At 41.6% G+C, this 17,783-nt stretch overlaps 1 protein-coding gene across 1 annotated transcript in view; it reads left to right on the top strand.

Moving 5' to 3' along the window:
- BRF1 (BRF1 general transcription factor IIIB subunit) overlaps positions 1-17,783 on the top strand; it is a 168,790-nt gene that overhangs the window by 87,878 nt on the left and 63,129 nt on the right. The window contains exons 8-11 of the mRNA XM_079308257.1: positions 8,261-8,387; positions 9,087-9,126; positions 9,216-9,308; positions 9,991-10,269. Of these exons, the coding sequence (XP_079164383.1) occupies positions 8,261-8,387; positions 9,087-9,126; positions 9,216-9,308; positions 9,991-10,269 (539 nt within the window). The remainder of the gene's footprint in view (positions 1-8,260; positions 8,388-9,086; positions 9,127-9,215; positions 9,309-9,990; positions 10,270-17,783) is intronic.

Below are 17,783 nucleotides of genomic sequence, written 5' to 3'. Positions count from 1 at the left end.
CAAATAAGAGCACGTTATATAGTATTTAACGAAGGCAAATAAAAAAAATACCTTTGAATAACTCTTTCTGCACTCCAGATTTTTTTCCTCTTCTTTCAAGAATTCCTTTCAAAATGCCATCAAATAGAGGTTGTCTAAATGAATAAGAACTTATTTCACATTCTTAAAAATTCCTTTGCTTCTCAGTTTGATGTGCAGTTTTATTTCCTTTTAATTATAGTTACTCTGGTTGGTAAAGAGTAGCTGCTGCTGTGTTTTATGAAGGTGTTGGATGCTGTGATCACTGCTGATGGCTTTGCCCTGACAGCTCTGGAAGTGAAACCCAACATGAATCCAGATCATGCTGACACTTCCAGCCTGCAGGTTCTGCTGTGTGGTCTGATTTAACTCCCAGTTGGCTTCCTGGGGAAGCACAGCCCATTGGAAGCTGGGCTTGCTTTTGGTGCCCGTGGCAGAAATCTGCAAGGGAAGACCCCACGTGGTGTGTGTCTGCCTGGGGGGGACAGGAATGTCCGGATGAGGGTGCAGGAATGATGCTCTTTGAGAAATCCTCATTGGGAAGTCCTGGGAATGTTTGGGGAAGACCCTCAGCAAGGGGTGTCAGGCCTTTGTGAGGAGGGCACTGTTATGCAGCTGCTGCACTGGATCAGTTCTCCCTGCTGTCCATCAGCAGCAGAGCACCAAACCCTCGTGCCTGGAGGATGTGCCCCCTTTCAGCTCTGAGCTGGAGGAGGTTCACAAAAATGTGAAATATCTCCAGCTCATAAAAATTCACGACCTGGTCATAAGGAGAATCTGAAGGAAGGAAAAAAAGTGATAAAGGGAAGGAAAAAAGTGATAAAGAAGAAAAAAAGTGATAAAGCATGGCCCATGTGTGCTGTCACTCACCTTCCAATCAAATTGCTTAATTGGGGCATCAGTTTGGTTACAAAGCACTGCTTGTTTATTATTAAGGTGAGTGGGTTTTCAGTAATATTGGTAGAGAAAACTTTGTAGTCACTTTGCAGGGCCTTCTGGCTTTATGTTTTGAAGCACACAATTAAAATGTAAAGCTTGTTGCTGTTGTTGAAAGCGAACTTATTAAATATTAATAAATGCAATGATAATTCTATCTCATTTCCAGTCTAATTGAAATTGTATTAACTTATATATCACTTTATATATTCAAAGTACTGTACAAATATTAGCTAATTAGTCAAATTGTTATTTTCTATGTAATCACCCGTGGAGGTAGCAGAAATTAACTTTTAATAAACCCAGTCCTTTTATTTAGTTCAGTCCTCACGTTTGTGCCTGTGTTCAATGCACCTGTCTTTGCCTCTGTCTTTTTAACCTTTAAATACTCTGCCCCTTCCTCTTTTTATTCATCTCTTGCATGCTTTCTCTGCATTCTACATTTTGTGTGACATTCAGTAGGAATAATTCTTGTGATACTTGTCCATTGTGCATTATCTAATACAATGCAGCCCTTATGCCTGTTTGAAGAACTTAGGCACTTATTCCATAGAATTTTTTCTTAAAATCAGTTTATCTTTCTTAACATTTGCATTTTGCTGCTTTGACTTGTGCTCTTTATCCTTAAATTGAACTGCTTTTTGCATAAAAAATACTTCTTCTCAGTTCCATAAAGTACTATCTGCTAAAAAACTTATTTGTGATGAACTTCAGAAGCAGTAAAGCTTCATTTAGAAGAAATTGGAATGAAAGGCTGGAATGGGTTTAAGGTTTTTGAGGTGAATATTTTTTTCTCACAACATCATAGTGTTTTGGGAAGGAAGACAAGATTTGTTATGAAGGAGCTTCATTTGCCAGTTGTAGATGCTGCAGGGGCTTTCATAAATGGGGTCCTTTGCTTATATCCTGGGGACCCTGTTACAGCTCTTTCAATGACTGAGGTGGTAATTTTCTGGAAAAATTAAAGATTTATGCATAGAGATAAATGTCCTGAATATACTGCCTGCAGCTTTTCTTTTTTCTTCTTTTTTCTTTTTTTTAATTTCTGTAATACATGGCTGGCAGAAACCTCGTGTCCAAGCTCCCAGTGCTGTCTGAAGCTGGGCAGAGCAGGCAGAGAGAGCCTGGAGTACCTGAGTCTGGGTGAGAAGGGAAGGAAACAGGGACATGGGTAGCTGTGAGGTGGCTGGGAGGTTGTTGTTATTCCAAACACCAAAGCCCTATCAAGGCCAGGAGTGAAGGGGAAGGTGTGGACAGGTTGGTGATGGGCTGTGATCCAAGTACAGCCATGCTGAAATTTGTGGGGGGTGTACAGGACTCAGTGCTAGCTGCCCACCTGAGGTGTTTGGGCATGGAGGGGCTGAGGGTGCTCAGAGTGTCACAGTCATGGAAGGGCTCTTGCTGGAAGTGTGATGTGGAGAGAAGCATTTAGGATGCCAGGATATTTATTTCATGTAAAGGACCTTGTGGTGGTGTCTGCTCTGATCTCAGCTCAGCAGCCAAGCAGCTCCTTATGGCTGCTGCTGCCATAAGCTAAATTGAGAAATGGCTCATGTCTCCAGTTAAATCAACTTAAGTGGCTTACAGATGATTTCTAGAAATCTTTCTAGTATGGTGAATAAAATACAACTTGATCCACGTGGGCTGATACTGCATACCTTTGTAGGTAGGATTGTCTGGTTTAATAAAAAAAAGGTTTTATTTCTGAGAAATCCAATTTCACAGGCAATGTTCCTGTTTATAAATCCAGCTTCTATACAGTTAGCAAGTTAATACATTAATTAGATTCCTAATATGTTTTAGTACATCATACTTAAAAATATAATTTCAAAATTATTTGGTGTCTCTTACTTTTGAAACAACCAGTAATTTATTTGCACTATCTCAAGCTTAGATCTTGTAAATAGTTTTCCCAGGTCTGACTTTCCTCATCTGAGTGGCTGCTAAGAAATCAAACAGCTCAATTTTTCTTTTCCAGGAGATCATAGAATGCTTTTGACAGACCACAGCAGAGGAACCACACTAATGAAGCAGAATTTTAAGGAATGCTAACACATTTTGTTTCATTAGCATGGTGTGAGCATTTGAATCGGGGGGGGAAAAAAAAGACAAATTTTCAGGTGGTTTGAACTGACAGAGTTCTGGGATGGCCAGGGGTGGGATTATCCATCTGTGGGACACAAGTGTTAATGCAACTTAAATCTGTGTGTAAGCATTTGTAGAATCAGGGCTTTAAAATTTATGCTAATGATTTTGAGACAGTTTTAAATCACTGTATTGGTGTAAGTAACAGGAACTAATTCTAAAGGGTGCTTTATGTAGTACAATCTTTAGTTACCTGTTCTTAATACTTAGGGAAACATCAGAGTTGCCAGCAAATGAGCCCCATAAATTATCAGTCACCTATTAATTGGAAGTAAATGACTTTATGTGCATGCTCTTAGTCCATTGCCAAAAGAGGTGATGTGTATTAATGGTGGAAGTTGTGTAAAGGTGAGAATATTTCTCTTTAACAGTTGCATTTGGCTGGGAACAGACAGATTAATTTAGCACAGCTCAGGTGGTAAGTTGTAAGTTGTAAAACCACAGCCACTGGATCACCTCTGATTTTGTCCTTACCTTTAGTAATGAGATACCATTCATACATGCTTAAAAATACCTTTTATATTATTACAAGTACATGTAAAATTATATATATATATGCAATGTTTACTTACCGGGAGATTTCTATTTATTTATTTACTGGTGGCTACTGGAAAACTTTTTGTTGTGTCATGAAGGAAGCATTTAATAACTATTTCAGATATGTGTTCTGTATTAAGTATCACTTTTAGGGCATGTGTTTACATACTTCCATAAATAGTTCCTGTGTAAACATTGTATGGCTTGGAAAAAAATAAGGAGAGAAGGATGATGCAATAGACTGTTAGATTTGTAGTATAGAAACAGTGATGGTTTGAACACCAGTGTGAATCCTGAGCTTCTCTGCTGTGAGTGCACAGGTTTGGAGTGGCAGGAAGCACTGATGAGGGTTAAATTAAAACTGTGGGGATGTTCTGCAATATTCTGGTTCCTCACAAAGACACAAAAGTAAATCCCTTGTGTTTCCAGGGTTTGGAATTGTCTGAGGTGTCAGATTAGGTGATCTATTGCTAGAATATTTGTAGTAATGTTACTTCAGTTAGGATGATGTAGATATCATGTAAGTTATTACTTACTGTTTTAATTATATTGTTAATTTGGGAAAACTCAGGGGAGTTTAATTACTAGCACCAGTTTATCTTGCAGTGAAGGTTCTTTTTCATATATTTCTGCTAACAATGTGGCATATTCAGCTTATTATTTTTCTAATCCATTGATAAAACACTTTAAGTACTTTAAAAAGACCTCTCACAACAGGTAACTTCAATGCTGATGGCTCAGGCTAAACTGCACATTCTCTTTTTAAAAAAACAACTGTCTCTGAAGTTATAATTTGTTTGCCCTTCTGTGTGGACATAGCTCAGCTCATGCTGCCTGCTTTCTAGAGCTCAATGCTGATTGTGTATAGATAGAAGGACTCTGCTCAGAAGTCCCTCTTGGGCTTTGAACCTGGGCTCCTGAAGCTTTTGTGAGCTGGACTCCAGAAGTCCTTGTTCTTTCATGTGCTTTGTGGCACACCACTGCTGCAGAATCCCAATTAAACACTAAAACTGACCCCTGAGCTGCACACATGAGTCTGCTTTTTCCATTGTAGACTGGATTCAAGAGTCTGCTCTGGAGGGTGTCCCTGGAACAAAACTGAGTAAAAAGGACATTGCATGTAACTTCAAAATGATTGACCCATTTTCCCTTATTGGGAGTTAAATTAAGTGTGAACAGAATCAGTTTACTGATTTGTGCACAAAAGTGCTTTATCAGAAGCAGAGGTGTGGCTTTGTCTCTAAATGGATGAAACAACAACTGTGGAAATTTTCCTTTGTAAAAAAGGGTTGGGGTTAGAGGCAGATGACACCAGGCTCTGGAAAAACTGTTCTCCCAAAGGAATTTTTTTGAAAGAGTTTGCTGTGAGAAACTGTAAGAGGATGGTTTATACTGGAAGTTGAATCTTAGCCTGAGCTTTAGTGGTTGCCTCTGCTTTGACTATAAATAGAAAATCCTTGTCTGCCAAATTTCAATTTTTAGAGTATTTTTGAATTTGTGCCAAGGAAATAATATTTTAATTTGTATATCTGTTTATTTTCCCTCTGTCTGTGCATAACTTAAAGTGGCAACTCTTATTAGATTTTTTTAGGTTAACAAAACTGAAAAATGAGCTTGGATAGCATTTTTATGTGGGGCTTAAAAATAGCCTGTAGCTATTTTCTTTTTTTTTTTCATGAAGCCACTCCCTTACCCCTGAAATTATTGTGTTTATAATTAAGGTTGTTTCAGTTTTTCTTAACTGCCAAACTAATGTTGCTTTGTTTCATGTGGTGCAGACTGCTGCAGCATCAGTTTGTTGCCTTGGTGGCATGTGTCCAAACAGTGGATAAAATTAAAGAAATGTTTAAAAATATGTAGACAGGATATCAGCCAAGGTAAAATGTTGAGTGGTTGGCAAATGCAGGTATTTATTTATATCAAGTTAAAGGAGCAAATGTTGAGTGTGCAGCTTGCTCTCCCGCACAGATGATGCTCTAGCTGGGTCCTGACCATCAGGGATGGTTCCTCATTTTGGGAGAAGGGTTAGAGCCTTGGGGGCAAGACTTGAGAGAAGTGAAAAAATAATGTACTGCTCTAAATTTGCATCACCACCAGCCTGTGCTTCAAGTGTGATGCTGGCAGCCCTCCCCTCCCTGCAGGCTTGGATCAGGACTGGGAAAAGGGGGGAGTGGGTGCTGGTGGCCTGGTCAGATGGCTGACCCGTGCTGTGCTGTGGGTTTGAGCTCCTTGGCAGTAAACACGATGTAACTGTGCCTGTGCTAGTGCAGATACACTGGAGGTGTTGGGAGAGACCCTGCTGCTGTTCTGGCTTGGGGTGGAAGCTGGTGCTTGGGCTGGAGCACACTGGCTCACCCCAGGGCTGATGTCTGATGGGTGCAGGGTATGTGACACGAGTCAGGTGACACTGTGGGCAGGAGAGGGACAGACAGAGCCTCAGGTGTCTGCAGGTGTTGGCTGCTGACACACAGGCATGGTCATCTTGTCCCCAGCCTGGCTTCATGGGTTTTGCTGCTGGTGTTTTCCTGGCTGCTCTGCACGCAGGGGTGGTGCTGCTTTGGTGGGGCTCTGGCAGCTCGTTCAGACTCAGAGCAAGTGTTGGATAAACAACCTGGGTGTCTTTGCCAAAGTGCATCTTGGCTTTTAACACTGGGAGGAGAGTAATATTTTAAAAAGGTGAGGCTGGTTGGGAGGAAGAGTGTTGCTGAAGTGGGGCTGCCTGTCAGTACATGATTCATTCGTGGAGAGATGGATGGCTTTTCTTTAATGAATGTGACTGGGAAGATCCATGCTCCTCAAATGATACATGGACTTGGCATTAAGAATCCTGAATGAAAATAATAATAATAATAATACTGGTGCCCTAGCCAGGTTTTCCCTCTAACCTGATAGATGTGGCTCCCTTCTGGAAGGTGGGTATTGCATGCTGGAAGCCCTTTAATGTCAAGAAAGATTTCTAGTCTTTTAATTAAAAGCTGGGTGCTGCTGCTGCCAACAGCATCCTCCTCTCCTTTCCAATTTGATCTGAAAGAGAGGAGGAGGGAGCTGGTCTCTGGTACTCTGAGGGAAGGGTTTGGGCTGTCAGTCACTCTTAAGTACATGGCTAATTTGGGGCTTTGTGGAGATGCTTAAATTCCAAAAGCAAGTGTAGTTTTTGGAGGCTTTCTTCTCCTCAGCAGCACTAATTCTGGCTGGCACAGCCATGCATGGGCTTTGTGTGCTACTTGCTGTTGGAGTCCCACAGAGGTGCCTGGCTCTCTCATGCATTTCATGGCATGAGATGCTGCCTCTGGCCCCTGCTCCAGGAGTGGGATGTCTCCAGGCAAAGTGTCCTGCAATTGCAGCCTGCCTGCACCCCTCCTTATGGGCTGTCTTGTCTTGCTCCTCAATTTATAAAGGAAGAAACACAGAGGCTGATGAGGATATAGCAGGAGAATGTGGCCTTGTGCTCTTGGCTTTGACCCTGGTGCTGGCTAGAAACTGCTTTCTGTCCTAGAGACAATTCCTTCTTTGGAAGGAGTTTTGTTGCAACCAGAGGTAGAGGAGAGAACTGAGGAGAAAACCACAACTGTTTTTTAGGGGGAGAGAAATGCAGAAAGGTCCTGTGCTGAGAGCACTGAATCACCATTTTTAGTTCCCTAGCTTTGCAGATAGAAGCTGTTGTCAGCTCTGCTTCCTCTGAAAGATGGGAATATTCCAGCAAAGCAGCTGCAGACCCATCATTGCCATTTTCCCATGGAAAATGTTGATATTATTAAAAGGGCACTTTCTGTCAGAGGAGCATTCTGCCAGACGTTTCCTGACCTGGCTTTGTACTTAACCTTTTGTCTCATTTTCTCCATCTGTAAAATGGATGTGCTTATTCTCAGCCACCTGTATAAAATGCTGTATTTGTGGATTAAGTTATGACCACGTGGTCTTATTTAAGATTGAATTCCTCAAAGACTCATCTGCTTTCATGGCAATTCCCCATGGAGCCAGTCCTATCTCTCACATATGTAGGAATTTTTAAAATGAAAACATTAAACAAATACAAAGTTTAGTATTGTCAAATTATGTTCATCCATTTATTTCATTTATGTGAAATGCAAATGATCAATTTATTTTACCACTGCTTCTCTGTGTCCTGGGAAGATTATTTCTTGTCCCTCCTCCAGCCTGCTGAAGAGATGTTAGTTTAGCATTTGCTTTGTGTAAATTAATCATGCTGACATATCAGGAAGATTTTTGAGCAGACTTCTAAACTAGGATGACAGATATTTTATTTGGTGGATTCATTTTGTTGTTGCTGTTGATAACAAGCAACAAGAGGAGAGGAGTGAGCTGTGTTTCTTGTCTTAGTTTTGTCTATACTTAACTGACTGTAGGGGCTGCAGTATTTCTGTTCAGTCTTTGTTCATCAAGGAAAAAGTATGCTACATACTCAAGTAAATCAAAAGCTAATTTGGGATATGAAAAGATACTTTCTTTGCAGCAGATGAAACAATTAGTAGCACTCAATTTTAGTGTAGTCTGTGTTTGAGGCAGAGTTGCTAAGGATGACATAGCTTGGCAGATTGCAAATTGTATTTCTTTCATAGGAGTTCTTAGAGATGTTTTGGTCATGTGCTGTGTGCTTTGGTAGGTTGACAGAGTTTCAAGATACACCAACCAGCCAACTAACCATAGATGAGTTTATGAAGATTGACTTGGAAGAAGAATGTGATCCTCCTTCGTTTACAGCTGGTCAAAAAAAATTGAAGATACAGCAGGTAAATTCTGAATTGGATGCTCTCTGTGGTTCTTTCCTCTCTCCTCCCTCTGTGCATTGCCTTTTGAATTTAGTTAATGCTAAATCCTAATTGACCAGTCCTTGGTAAGATTTAGTACATTTATTTTGAGGTTCTTGAGAGAGGGATGAGCATTAGTGCATATAGTACCCAATAACTAAAGATATTTTTTGGTTTATTGGCAAAGGAATAATTTCCCAATTAAAAATGTCACGGGATCAGAAACCATGCATTGTTTTTAAGGTGATATCTATGGTTAGGAGAAGTGTCATTACAGAAAACTCTTTTTAAATAGATATGAAAACAATAGCCCATTTACTTTGATGAGTAACACCAGTGTGTCTGGTGTGGGCACTGCAGTCTCAGCACTGTCCTTGCACTTCTACAGGTCCAGTCACAGACTCTGACTGCTGGAGAATGAGGCCTTTTATTTACAGCTTGCCAGAGTGGAGGCTCCTTTTGAAGTATAGAGATAGGAGAGATAACATTCAAAATTGGTCAGTGTTTTGAGACCTGCCAGTCATGCCTATCTGACACTACAAAGTAATTTCAGCAATTTTACCTGCTTGTGCTTTTGAAATACCCTGCTATTCTATGTCTTGATGTACAGTTGACAAACAGTTTAAAATTGTGCATATTTTTTTAGTAATTTCATGTTTATTTTGTTTATTGTCATTTCAGCTTGAAAAGGCATTATCAAAAAAGCTGGAGGATTTTGAAGGTATAAGTTGTGTTTAGTGTAACATATCACTCATTTCTTCAATATTACATCAATGATTGCTGAGTTTTATTTTTATTTCAACACCACAGGAGAAATATCGAGCTACCAAGATGAAATAGAGAGTGAATTAGAAAACAGTAGACCGAAAGCAAAAGGTGTATTTGCAAATTTCACTAAAGATGGTAAGTCTATAAAGTCTTATGACTCCTTAAATAGTATTGAGCTCAGATCTGGCAGTCTGAAGTGCATGAACATTATGGTGATAAATGTGATCATATATAGGCTTGCATAGTACAAAATCTCTTGCAATGGGGTTCTCTCTGCCAAATAGGTGTTTGTAGATCAGCCTTCAAAACAACCACATTGTTCATTGCAGGGATAGTTCAGTAATGATTTCAGTTGTTTTTCTTTCCTGGTGCAGTATAAGCTTGGCACTGGCACCTGAGAATGTTTCTTTTATCACTGAAAGTGCAGTGGACCAATATCTAGGCCCTTCTGTCACCAAATTCCCCAGTTGACTTCCCATATGGAAGGGCTTTGTGCAGGTTGAACTGGCTATTTTAATTTGTAATTATACCAGGAAATAGCTGACTTGTCTCACAAAGCCCTTTTACTTAATATGATAAAATGATGCTTCTATTTTAAATGATGACTGTAGTCATGAGAACACATTTTAATAGTCAAGGTAATGAATTTGAAGAGCATCTGGAAACTCCATGTAGTCATACACTGAACTAAAATATTGTGCATTTCTTTTACAGATTTCCTCTAAAGATTTTTATTCTTTAAGTGAGCGCCTCTCTATTTATTTAGTTTCTGTAACAGATGGTATGCAATGATCTGTTGGGTTTTTTCCCTTTACAGATTCCATAGATGATAATGCCTCTAGCATACTTGGAGAGGAGGAGGCAGAAGATGAGGAACTAGAAGCAGCTGCTAATCACTTAAACAAGGACTTTTATGATGAACTTAGTGAGAAGGATATAGCTAAAAGAAATGAAGATGGGGAATGCAGAAATGGAAATGAAACTCTTGTAAGACCCCCTGCACTGGAATCCTTGCTTGGCCCACTGCCCACCGCCGCTAGCCTTGGCATAACAGAGTCCATCAGAGAGTGCATATCCACAAAGGACCAAGAGCCTGGTGAGTAGAGTTCAGCTCAGAGCAGAAACTGGACACAGGCAGCCAATTGTGGGTTTGTTGTGTCATTTCCATGTATCTTGTTGGTTAGTGTGGTAGCAATTCTGTGAATCACTGAGCCGTCGGTACAGGAGCTGCGAGGCTGGATGGGACCTGTGGGCTTGATGTGGTTGTTGTCATCTGCTCTTCTGGAAGCTGCAGGAAAACATGGGGTGCCTAATTATTTTCTGAAGCCTGAGAATGTGTGTCTCTTGGTTAAGTTGATAGTTGATTTGCAGTCATATGATAGCTGATAGGCATATTTCAAGCCATGCACTCTCAATTAGGAAATTGGAGGAAGCAGATTCCTGTAAATATGACTGGGAATTAAAACCCAAGTATAAGAATCTTTGATCAAAGCAGACTTTCTCAGGAGACATTTTACTGGAATCAAACAAGATGCAGTCTGTCTCTGATTCAGAACCTCTGCAAATGGCAGACATTTCAAATGTTTGCAAGAGGAAATAACTGGTGTTGTGCTTTTTTCTTTTATATGAACTTCAGTGTGTGTTGTGCTGGTTTTGCTCCATTTTTCTTAAAAGCTGTAGATCTATTTGCATCATACAGCTCTGTATAGCACAGTGGGAGCAGGACTGATCAGCTAAAGAAGTCAGTTTTGCCAGAGCCACTATTGCAATTAGTCAGTCATCCAGGCAGGTTTGTTTGCTTTTTCATATGTGTGCTTGAACTTCATGGAGACAGCTTTTTTTTAAATTCCTTTGCATCTTAATGACTTTGAAAACAACATATCTAAGGGGCATTTTATTCTTTATCACAGTTAATTTTTCCATCATAAGACACACCCATCTGAATCTGTTTTGTCAGCTTACTTGGAGGTCTGTGCAGCAGAACATTTTGTTACCCAGACTGTGATGCTGCTTTCGTTCAACAGTAGATGAACTGAATGCATTCAGATTCTTATTCTGTTAGTGTTCAGTCTCCAGAAACATAGAAGGATGATTGCACTTTTTTTTTTTTTTGTACAAACAAATTCATCCAGAGACAGTTGAGTGGTTTTGGTTCTGTTTTAATTATGATTAAGAAAATGGATGGCTCATGGCTTGTCTTTCTCCTGGAAATCAGCGGCTCGTGTCGCAGAGAGGTCAGTCATGGCTAGAAGCTGTTGTTGTCTGGTTGGCCAGTGACCTGTAAAAAGGAGATCCCAGTGATGGACATTTCTCAGCTGGCATTGCTATTGACCATTTTAATGGGCAGGCTGAGGACTGAGTGTAGAAATGAAGCTAAGCTGGTGTAGCCAGGGAGGTTCCTCTGAGTTGGGCTTCAGGCAGGTGGGCAGGAGAGTGCAGGCTGCTCATGCCATGGCTTGTCTGCCTTTGCTGTTTGTTTTCTTGCAAAAGTGGAGGATGTGCCAAATGAACTGAATTTCGAAACCAAGCAGGTTTCAATATGTTCACTCTTCTCCTGCATCTGAGAAATCATTGCAGGTGTTTGAGCAAGTACTTATTTTCTTAACGTTATGAAGCACATATGCAAAATTACTGTTTTGGTTTTACTTTGATTATAGATCCTGCCCCAATCTTTGTTGGATTTGGAGGTTTTCTTTGGGTGGTGAGGAAGGTGTTTGAGAGGGTGGATTTCTTTGTTATTTTGTTTCCTTTTGTTTTTGTAACTCTGCTAATTTATTTTAACAATTTAGAATTTTTATGTTAGTCTGATTCACTTTGGTTATGCCTGTACTTCAGGGTAGTCACCCTGGTGCAATTCCCAGCCTCCAGGCCCTTGCCATGCAGTGACTGTGTGGTGTGGGTGCATCCCAGTGATGTGTGCATCATCTCCCTGAGGACCTGGTTTCCTTTGGGAAGTCATTTGTGCTCAGGAGCAGTAATGGAACCTTTATGTGTTTTGGGTGAGTGGGAACCATGTCTAGCAGACAGGTTGGGAAGTATACCTGGCTTGCAGTTGGCATGTTATTATGCAGAATAAAGAAAACCTCTTGTTAAGATGCCTCATGTTGGTTACCTTTGTGTCACAGCTCTGAACCTGATGAAAACCAGTGTAGATGATTCTGGCCCCTCAGGCAATGCTGTTGAGTTCTGCCTCATAGCTCTAGGAAGTCTGGGAAGGTAGTGTATTTTTCTGTCAGATCAACTGGTACAGTTGTAAAATGTAAACATTTTCCAGGTTTTGTGGGCTTGCATCAGGCCTGAAAAAGAAATGACAGTTTTCAAAACTAAACAAAGGATGAGAGCAGTTGCTCAGAGTTTAATTTGAGACAGCATAGTTATAGATTGTCTTGAAGCAAAAGTAGTTGGCAAGTGTGGAGGGAGGAGGAAAAGCTCACAAAATTTCCTGCATTTATCCTGTTTGAATTTGGTTTAGTGCAGTTTGTATTGTGAATCTCAGCTGGCCATGGCTTTGCTGTGGTAGTTCATGTTCCAAGGTCTAAGTCCACTGGAGGAAGGAGAGCACTGTCAGGTGCTCTGAACCTGAAGGTGATGCTTTGGTCCTTCTCCACAGCTGTCTAAGTCAAAAATCAGGAACCTTTCCTTCCCTCAGCCCTGAGTCATCTCTCACTGCGTGGGTCAAGCTGGGCTGGAGACCTTATGGAGATGATTTTTTGTCTCCTGCTGGGCTCACTGTGCTTTTGGATAGGTGTGCTATGTCCAGCCAGTTCAGCAGCTGGAAGCAGCATGGTGAGGATACCCAGCAAACTCTAGTGCACACAGAGCAGGTGGCTCCTAAACAGGAGCCCAGCAAACAGGTGCAGTATGTCTGGCCTCCTTAAGTGCAGGGTATCTCTCCTCCTCTCTGTAATGATCTCTCTTCCTCAAAAAACCTCTGCTGCAGGTACCTTCTACAAAGTCTTTTCATTTGGCTTTGGCATGTGGTAATTCAGTTTATAATTGCCTACATCAGCTGCTTTGGGAAATCTTCCACCTTTGTGCTACAGTGGCAGCAGCAGCAGCAGGTTTCTCACAAACTGCTTATGCAGATAAGACTTAGGTGTAGAGCTGAAATATTAGGAAAAAGTAAGTGTATTTTTGCTCCTCTTACAATTGGTATTTGAGCAGTGCGAGCTTGTCTGTATGAATGTTTTATGAAAAGCACAGTATTTTAACAAATTTGCATTACAAAGACAGCATGTAAGGTACCAGGTTAATGAGTCTGAGGCAGTAAAGTGCTTAGAATAAACACTACATTTGGCTGTTTTTTCCTGCAAAGTGTATTAATTTGCAGAGACTTTAGCCTGAAAACTGTTTGAGTCTTTGCAAACTATTTCTCTCTTATTCTTCATGATAAAAGTGCTTTATGGTGAGATCTCAGTTTCAGAGATGGAGACTGGGTATATGAGTCTGTCCGTTTTCCTGGCCATGCAGCATCCCAGCACCCTCTCCACACTCTACATGCTCTTTCTGATTCTCAGTTCCTCAAAAAAAAAAGTGCACCATTTCATTTAAGAGACTATCACAGTCAAATATCATGGAGTTTGTTCTCAAGAAATAACATCCTTTGGTGTGAAATTTCTCTCTGCAATTTATTTTTATGTCTCTTTTATACTATTTCAAATATTTTATCATCTTTCTTGGTGTTTCTGTCATTTTGTTGTTTGCTGGCTGTCACCTTGTCCTTCCCACACTGGGCTGTAAACTGCCAGTTCATCTCTTGCCGCATGAAAATTGGGGAAGGTCTGATAATAGCAGAGATGAAGGTAAAACACAGGGTGTAAATTACTGAATTACTTTATATAACTTCCCCTTCATAGTCTAGGTAAGGTTTGAGACCTGATTTAGGTTTTGTTTTGAGTCAAAATTCACATGCAGTGATTCAGGGCAGTAGTTTCAGGTCATGTGTGTGTGGTGGGTGGTAGCATGCTCCTGCATGTCCAGGAAAGCCAGTGAGCAGCCTGGGCAAGAACCCAGCGAGCTGCACTCACTGCTGATTCCACAGAACACATGGGAAAGCTTCACTATTAGCACTTTGCTCATTTACTGCTCCTTGTGTTTACACCCCCATTACTGCTGCAAGCATAATCTGGCAGGGGCTGAGGTTGAAAGATATTGCCATTGATTTCTGTGGGTGTTAAAGACCCCGTGCAGGCAGCGTTCATTGATCGTGGTCCTTGTCCCTGTGTACCAGCACTCTTCAGCTTCCTATTCAAGGAGAACTGGCTGAGGGTGATCTGGTATGAGATGGGTACAGGCTCATCCTCCTGGGTCTTACTCTTTTCTTCTGCATTTCATCCCCTGCAGCTGCCCTGGGGTCACCAGACCTTCCGTGAGCAGATTCAGCTCCCTCACCCAGCAAGGAAAAATACAAGTGTGTTCTGTCCTCCTGCTCAGATGACCAGCAGCACTGTGGGCAGGGGAGATTGCAGAAATGTGATGTTTCTGGCAGGGTCTGAGCTGCCATGGAAGGATGCTTGAGGGTCTGCAGGCACATGCCAAGGAGAGTTGTTGACGCCACCCAGGATCTCAGCATGGATTGAAGGATGGTGAGCAGCAGGCTCACTGCTGGTGCTGTTGTTGCTCCATCAGTGGTTGTGTATTGGATCCCTCTTTGTGCTGATTTCTTCTTCCAGCATCCTTTCTTCCTTGGATTTTGTCTGAACACATCAGTGCCAACTGTTTCAAAATATATAAATGTGTATGTTACATACAAAAAGATCTGTGTTTGTTCAATCTTGAGAACAGATGTGTTAGGGGAGGCTTATCACCATATTCCAGTATTTAAAGGGTGGCTACAGAGAGGATGGAGATTCATTTGTTGCAAGGAGTCAGATGGAAAAGACAAGGGGTAATGGGTGAGACTTTGATTGGACAGAAAATTTTTTCACGGTGAGATCATCCTTTGGATTAATCTCCCCTGGGAAGTGATGGATACTCCAAAATAGGACACTGATAAGATTTGTCTGGACCATCTTGTGTAGACTATGAAAGGTTGGACCAGATGATCCTTAATGTCTCTTCCAACCTGTTATTCTTTGATTCTATTATACAATCAGTAGAGAGAACATTAGGAAGCCCTACTAGAAATAACATGAGAAATATAATATAATAGCATACATGAGAAATAAAGCTGCTGAGTTGAGTGCTAACTGTGTTACATATTGAAGGGACACTTGGTCATCAGTGCAAGTGTGCGTGTCCCCATCCTGAGCACTCCTCTGGCTTCAGCTCCCCCATTGCTTCAGTGGTTTTATGCTCCACCTGTGGAAATGAGCCCTGTGTGTGACCTGCCTTGTGCAAAGCCTTCCAAACACTTCGAGGGTTTGGTCTTTGTCTCCACGTGCCTTTTGCTCACTGGAAAATATTTTCTGTGGCAGGACTAGCTCTTTCCCAGTTCTGAGATCTAAGCAATAAAAGCCTTGGTACAAGCTGATCTTTCTCCTCTGGCCTCTGTGTGCCTGTGCTTGGCAGTCTTGATAGGCTGCATCCCTGATTGAGCCTTCATTAGGCTGTTAATGAGATGTGAAGAGCTTGCTGCAGCCAGCACGGTGATACAGGACCACCAGCTGCTTTGAGTGCAGCTTTTTGATACCTGTAGTCTTGGGTGTGAATTACAGATGACAGGATTTTCTTCCTTGGCTATGTATGTCACTCACACACAAACACTGGTGTGCATGTCTCACTCCAAAATCTGTGTGCGTGTTTTTTCATGCAGGATCTTTGCATTTCATTAAGGGATAGGAATGCCACAAATTCATTCCATATTCATGCCTTGAGTAGCTAGAAAGGTTAAGGGATGAAAACTAATCATAGAATTTGGCTGAAGGATTTTTAAACAAATTTAGAGAGGGGTTTTGGAGAGAAACCTGCACTTTGTTAGAGCCATCAAGGGGATAAATTTGAGTGAAAGCATAAGCTGAATCATGTGAGTACATTTTTATAGCATTTGTGGCTGTTTTAGGAATTTTCCAGAGGATTGGGTTGTCAATACAGACACTCCCTATAGGAAAATTTTTGTCAGAAGTCTTGGTTGAAAAGAAGTGCCCCAGAGTAATGGGTGCTGGGGTCATGAAAAGATACTGGAAATTTTGTTCAGGTTCCTGAGCCAAGTGAAGAAGACCCATCTGTCAAACCTTACTTGGCTACATTTCCTATGAAGGAAGGCCTTTAGCACCTGGCTGACCAGCTTGGCTGTCCTCTTATCCCCCTCCCACCCCAACTGTTTCAGAGGAGAAGGTCTCTTTATGTCCTCTGTCTCTTTCTCTTTTTCTCGCTTGCTTGCTTGTTTGGGCTTTTTTGTTTGGTTTTTGTTGTTTTGTTTTGTTTGATAAAATTCTTCTCTGGAATGGGGAGTGTTAAAATCCTGAAAGGTTTTCCAGGCTTGGAATTTTTTTTGCCTGCTGTGTTGTGACTGCAGTGTGCAATGTGTCTTTTCTGTCTTGAATTTCTCCAATAAAAGCATGGTAGAAAATGAGCTTTATTTTCAGTTTGAGTAACATAAAAGCCTTACATTGCTCTTTAATGGGTCTAACCAGCCATTTAAGGCCTCATCCTCCCTTGCTTGAGGAAAAAAAAGGCAAAATCTGCTTTTTCCTCTGGCTGCTTCAGCTGGCAGCTGGCCACGGGCGCTTTGGAGAGGGAGGTGGCAGCAGGGCTGTGTCTCTCCTTGGAGAGGTTGGATGTGTGGAACAGGGGCTCTGCTGGGTCATTCCTTGTGAGATAATTGACATGTGTGTGCTGTGGCATAGATCCTGCTCTTTAGTGGAGCAAGGAGAAGCAGTCAGCCCCAGCAGGTTTTTAATTCATTGTTTTCCTTTGAGTTGATGGGAAGTCCAGGTCTGCTGTCTCCTGCTCTAGGCTTAGGTTTGAGGAGCATAGAGCTTGGGAAGCAGGGAGGAGAAGCTCAGCTGGGGCTTTAGAAATGGACTTTTCTCTGTACCTAAATAACAGAATTACATAAAAGTTTTTCCTAAATACTAAGGGAGAGCTGTGTTTCGTGGTTGACTTGCATGCCTCAGCATTTGTAGGTGCCAGTCTATGGTTTTCCTCCTGTTGGGACTTCTTTTCAAGGTTCTCTCTCCTCTCTGCACTCCCAAGCATCTGAAAAGATGCTGGTTCTCTTCATGGGAGACACTTTCAGGGGCATTTATAATTTCTCCTGTCTTTCTGGGGGTCAGTTCTCGAGGAATCTGAATCATTATCCTGCTCTTAAACCTTGGCTGAAATAGAACCACAGAGATACAGAATAGTTTGGGTTGGAGGGTACCTTTAATGGTCATCTAGTCCAACCCCCCTGCAGTGAGCAGGGACATCTTCAACAAGATCAGGTTGCTCAGAGTCCCATCCTAACTTTGGATATTTCCAGGCATGGGGTATCCACACCCTTTCCAGGGCAGCCTGTTCCAGTGTTTTACCACCCTCAGCCCCACAGACTGCAGACTAAAACAAGAGTGGGGAGGTGATGTTTGGTGGTGATGACTCAGACACCTGCAGGCACTCAGAAAACCTGGCTTCAAGAACTCCCTGCTGCTGTAAGAATTATTTGATCCTTTTCTGCACCTGCCTGAACTG

Source organism: Erithacus rubecula (genome assembly GCF_903797595.1).
Source record: "Erithacus rubecula genome assembly, chromosome: 6".
Lineage (NCBI taxonomy): Eukaryota > Metazoa > Chordata > Aves > Passeriformes > Muscicapidae > Erithacus > Erithacus rubecula.
Note: the sequence above shows the minus strand (reverse complement) of the source record. Positions and strands in the feature narration are given on the sequence as shown.